Source organism: Corvus brachyrhynchos, unplaced genomic scaffold, assembly GCF_000691975.1.
Source record: "Corvus brachyrhynchos isolate BGI_N302 unplaced genomic scaffold, ASM69197v1 scaffold191, whole genome shotgun sequence".
Taxonomy (NCBI): Eukaryota; Metazoa; Chordata; class Aves; order Passeriformes; family Corvidae; genus Corvus; species Corvus brachyrhynchos.
Genome location: NW_008236487.1, coordinates 1,909,650 through 1,915,350, shown reverse-complemented (window position 1 = coordinate 1,915,350; position 5,701 = coordinate 1,909,650). Strand labels below are relative to the sequence as shown.

At 50.6% G+C, this 5,701-nt stretch overlaps 1 protein-coding gene across 1 annotated transcript in view; it reads right to left on the bottom strand.

Moving 5' to 3' along the window:
* The window catches only part of LOC103624728 (cat eye syndrome critical region protein 2), a 48,149-nt gene that overhangs the window by 20,703 nt on the left and 21,745 nt on the right, over positions 1–5,701 (bottom strand). The window contains exons 4-7 of the mRNA XM_008644031.2: positions 5,413–5,517; positions 4,753–4,802; positions 2,244–2,413; positions 1,421–1,498 (exon numbers count right to left, since the gene is read on the bottom strand). Of these exons, the coding sequence (XP_008642253.2) occupies positions 1,421–1,498; positions 2,244–2,413; positions 4,753–4,802; positions 5,413–5,517 (403 nt within the window). The remainder of the gene's footprint in view (positions 1–1,420; positions 1,499–2,243; positions 2,414–4,752; positions 4,803–5,412; positions 5,518–5,701) is intronic.

Sequence of the window (5,701 nt, the reverse complement as noted above, 5' to 3'; positions counted from 1 at the left end):
GAGCATCACTGCTCTCGTGCTGGCTGGCTCCCTGTGTCCCAGCGCAGCGGGTGCCAGGAGGGCCCCCTGCTCGCTGGAAACGTTTCACTGGCCCACAGGCGGCAATTAACAGCCCTCTGCCGCCGCAGACCTGGAGCACCTGCGGTACTGATTAGCATCATTCAGGCTCCATGTGTTTCCCACTCCCCTCCTCCTCTGGGATTTCTGCTGCCTGTGAACAAACACGTGTCCCTGTGCTTCCTGCATGGTGGGCTTTGCAGGCAGCAATTCTGGCCCCAAACCGACCATCGCTGGGGTCTTGTTTTCCTCTCGGCAGGCTTTTATCTGCAGCACGACGAGAGGATCTTCCTTCCTTTTATTTATCTGTTCTAAGTAATTACATTTATTGCAGAGGGAACTGTACTTTCTCCTTTGTTTTGGGGAACCCCTGACTCTGGCTCACGTGGCATATTCCCTGCAGCTTGATTTCCCAGGGTTTGACAAAACACCAGGTAACTGCTTTTCCATTACATCTACAGTGAGAGATTATGCCACAGCCTGATAGAATCGAGACAATTTTTTCCTCTGAAGCTAATCCTGTGTTGTCTGACCGATTGCTTTGGGTAGCAGTTGCCAGTTCAAAGACCCCCCATCTCCACGGCCCCGTGTCCCCGGCTGTGCCGGCGTGACTGTTAGGGGCTGTGTGGTGAACTGGATCGGAAAACTGATCTATGTTAAAAATAACCCCGACCAAAGAAAAAGGTTATATTTAACTCCAGTCATTTCCCTGGGTCTGGTTCACTGCACAGACCCACAAGCAGCAGCAGTGCTGTTACACTGATGGGGTGGGGAGGAGATGAGGGTGAGGAGGCATGGAAAGCACCATTTGAGCCCACAAGGCTGCAGTTTGATAAGCATTTCTTTAAGCAGCCTAAATTGCGACTTCCATTTCCAGCTGACCCCCTCCTAGCTCAGCTCCGTACTGCATCAGTCATTCTCTCCCTCGGTGCTATCTGCACCCTCATGTGTTTGCAGCCTCACGTTTTCCCCTTGGCTGAATTTCTGTCATTTCCCTTTGTAAGCCGGTTCTTCTAGCCCTCTCATCCTTCTTCAACTTTTCTTTGAACTGCCTCGAATGTGCCAGCACTTTCATTGAAGTGGAATTCCCCAGACTGAGCGCAGATTTCCATATGCAGCTGCAGCGGGCTCTGCGGCGAGGCCGGTTACCTCTGCGATGCAGAGGGCAGCACCTCCCTGCTCGCCATAGAAACCCCGGGTGTCAGCCTGCCTTTGACGGGCATTACCACCCATCTCTCTTTCAGCACAAGCACTTTCAAGCGACTCCTTCCCACTGAATAGCGATGCTGCGGTTTATTTTTTCCCCCAGGAGGCATCTGCTCTCGCCTCCCTCCGTCGTCCTCCCCCTCGCACCCCCCCTCACCTCCTGCTTGATTGGTTTGATGGGCTGATGGTCAGACATCCACCTGGGAGAAAACTCTGTCCGCTGCAGACGCTTCTCCTGAAACAGGGTTGAGAATTGAGGGAAGGAAAAAGAGAGTGGAGGAAATTAGGGCACATCGGTGACACTGGCAGGAGAAACTCTGAGGGCTAGAAGTGACCATGAAATCCCTATTAGCTTTACAAGGGTAGCAAACAAGCAAACTGAACTCAATCCAAGAACTTCACGCTGACTGCAGAGCCTGTTTTACAAAGCCATCTAGCCGAAGGATCCCTTTCCAGATCTGTCCCACCTGAAAACATTCAGCTGACGGACAATACCCTTCAGAGTTTTGGGGCTCTGATACACCAGCTCAAAGCAGACTTAGCTAGGACAGCTAAGCAGCCAGTGCCCCCTCAGCAGAGCCAGCAGAGAAACGGCAGTAAAAGTGGAATCACGGGCAGTTTGCATAGAAAAGCCAGGCTGTAAATCGCAGCAGTTCAAAAGCACAGAGATCCCCTGCTAGCAGGAAAGGGACACAGAACGTGGCTGAAGACAGTAACCCCTTCAGCCATCCTACCTATGCTGCTGTGCCATCACGAGCCAGATCCTCGAGCACCGACTCCAGCCCTGCCACAGCATGGGGGAGAGTCTTCCCCCCATTCACAAGCTCAACAGCCCCCACATCCGTGACGCTTGCAGGCTGTGGGTGGAGGGAGCACAACGGGGTGACAGGCTGCTTGGATTTAGCTCTCCTTCACTCAGCAAGCATCCACGCTCTTGGAAGCGGTCAGAGAGAGGTAAACAGGATGTCATGTCTCCTCACCTTCTGTGCAATCATGTTGCAGATCTCCGGCAGGAAGTCTTCACTCAAGAGTTTGTAGAGCTGCCTCTCTCTAAGGGAAGTCCTCTCTCTGAAGCTCTCTGTGACCTGCCTCCACTCCTCTTCCGTCTGGCACAGCAACCACCATGTCCCACGGCCAGGCCCTTGGGACCCTTCAAAAACATGAAAGGATGTTACCTCCACAGCAGTTATGACTAACAGCTCTTCTCGATCCCTTCCCTTCTCTCCTCAGAGCTCAGGAAAAGCAAAAGACACTGGCAGTGGCCACTGCTGTGGAAAACATTCCCTTTGCCATAGACCCAAATCTCTCTTCATGCACCAGAAGCACTGCTACCTCCCCTAGTGACAACTGAGAGTGATGCCAAGACACAGAGGAAGCACACAGGTGAAGAAATAATGGTGGCACATGGCAACACTCGGGTAGTGTGACATCCCTGTAGCAAGTCCACATTCCAGTAATGGCAGACTGGAGAAAAGAATTTAATTTGTTTCTTGTAATGGAGGCTGTCAGCCAGAGCAGGACATAGGGAAATGCAAATATCTGATTTAGTCTGGCAGCAGAATAAAGCCATCAAGAAATAATGTAACTTGAAATGAGCTTTTTTTTTTTTTTTTTTTAAGAGCACTGCAAACCATTTCTGCAGTGAAAAAAATCCTCCTGCTCCCCACCAAATGAAACATTTTGTTTGCAGGCACTTGAAAGAGCAGAAGAGGAAGCGAAGGACAGGGTTCATCGGGCTGCCAGATGGGGGGGAAGTTCCAAAAGTTCACATCCCATCCCTGCTCGATCCAGAGTGGGATTGAAGCAGATCACCCACTGCTCTGAAGCATGTCCCAACCACCAAGACACTTTGAGAGCTGTTCCACCTTGTGCGAAACACTTGAATATTAATTGCAAAGGAAGGGCTCTCTTGCATTGTGGTTGGAACACCCACCTGGAGAGGGGGAGTGTGGTTCCTGCTCCACAAATGTTTACATAGAGCAGGGAAGCCTCATGGGTTGCAACTTGTATGCTTTTGCCCCAGGATGCTCTCTAAGCAAAAAAGGTTACGGCCTTTTTTTTTTTGGAGTGGGGAAGTCTTGGATCAAACACCTTCAGGCTGAGGGGCTTCTCAGCTCCCTCTAGACTTTTCTGGGGCTAACTACTGGCTCCTGGAAAGAAAGCAATGGTCATCAGCACCACTGGCAGATGCCATGCACCTTCTGACCAAATTTTCAAGCAAACTAACAATGAAAAATATAAAGAAATGAAAAGCCTGAACCTGACTCTGGGCCCTTTGTGCATCTGAGCTGCGAGTGGCTCCGACATGCAAGCTGTCAGGTTGTCCTAGGAAGACTGGAAAGCTGCAGGCTCCCTCCAGCACCTGCCCTCTCTCAGGTGCCTGGGTGCAGCGGCAGTGGCACAGAGTGAGCGTGCGCTGGCCCCAGGTCACAGGCCAGCCTGGAGCTCAGCCTGCCCTCAAGTGACTGCCCTGGGGACTGGTAACCAGGAGAGCAAAGGTCCAGCCATGTGCTGGTTCTGCTGCTCTGGCTACGCAAAGCCATCCCTTGCCCACCTGCAGCAGGGAGCTTACCTGCATCCTGCCCCCAAAGCCTGTACCCTTGCTTCTCATCCCCTTGCCAGCTGCCTACGGAGGACTCATTTCAATAGCAAACAGGACTAAGGCACTGCTTTGTGCCAGCAGAAGATTACTCTGCAGCTGAAGTGACACAATTTGCTGGAAGACAATGATCTGATAAAACCCCCAGCGCCTCACGCGCATCGCTCCGGCTCTGCCGCCCAGCTCCGGAGCAGCCAGGAAATCTGAAGACAAAGGGCAAAGGGAAGGAGGCATGGGAAAGACAATGCCACCCTTGCCTTTTATTGTGAGGCAACAGGCAGGCTGAGTCCCTGGGTTTTGTGGGAGCCAGTGGATACACATGTATGACAAATGAGTCCCAGCTCCCTTGAACTCACTTTCACATCATGTTGCTAACTCGCTTTTTGCCTCGTTAACCCTTAGGTGGAACCCCCAAGACATCATTTACCACTCTCAGCCACCCACTGGGCACGAGGAAGAAAAAGTGAGGAGGATCAAAATGGTTCTTCCTTCCCTATCTTGGCATCACTGACTCCACTCTCTCCCCCAGCTGAAAAAACACACCTGCTAACAAGAGGGGTGTTTTTACCTCACCCCTGGAAGATTGAGGACCATTCACCTCCTGGTTTTTTAGGTGAGCCCTCACATTCTAGTGTATCCCAGTAGGTTAGGTTTCTTCATCCCAAACTCAGCCATGATAAAACAGGAAGCCTGCAGGTGTCCAGGCTCCCAGCTGCCAGGCAGTCTGTAACACAAACCCCTCCTTCCAAACTTGGCCCCAACCACCAGCAGAAAGACTCTCTTTCCTGAGAAAAGCTGGGGTTGTCTCTCAGGCATCTCTCTGGGTTTTGATAATTTAAGAGCCTTATTAGCTGGTGGTATCAGCCCCTGATACTGCAAAATCTCTTTACCATTTCTTATCTGAGTCTCATGGATAAGCAAGTTTTCTTCTGCCTTCTCCCTACCAAAAAAGAAAGAGAAGGAGTGATACAATAAGCACATTACTTCACATCACTGAAATGCAGCTGTTCCTGAGGAGAAGAATAGGGAACACCACAATTATTCAATGCAGAGCAAAACCATGAAAAGAACACTGCAGAACACACAGTTGAGATACATATTCACACATATATTTATCATAGCTTCGTAAACTTTTTATAAAGTGAAGGGTGCAGGCTGAAGTTTGGCAAGTACAGTATTTCAGTTCTTATGGGAAGCATCCCAAAATCTAAATGGACTCAAGTGGCCAGGATTTCTGGCTTCAAGCCACACAATGAAAGTATTCTTTATCAGGAGCAAATTCCCTAGCACTCCACGGTGGAACTGCATTTGAAGTGAGGCGGTTGGAAGAGTGATGCCCACTGTTTCACCAAACTTCCAGCTCCGTCAGAATTTGTTTTGGAGGGTGATCAAAGCATCCACCAAGTCTGAGCTTGCTTCACTTCTGAGCTGCATTGAAATTATGGCTGCACGGTATATACACACTTACTGGGGGAACCCCAGAAATACATTATACTTCCCTCTGGGAATGTACATATTTTACGTCTGTTGCAGGAAGAGCCCTTCCATACCTCAGCAAATTTTCCTCCAGTAGTTTTTTCCGCTTTGGAGGTCGCCCTCGTCTCTTGCCTGTTTTCCCAGGAACATTTGGGGTGTTTGTCTGCCCCCCACATCCCCTGAAAAACGGCAAAACCACCATGAAATATCTGCCGAGCAAGGGAACCGAGGCTGGCAGGACGGGAGAAGGGCACAGAAATCGGAACAGCTGCTAGGAACCCAACCAAAGGAGAGATTAAATCAGAGCAGCAACAGGACGGGGAGGGGAGAGGAGGGATTCCCACTGGCTGGGAGCCTGATCTG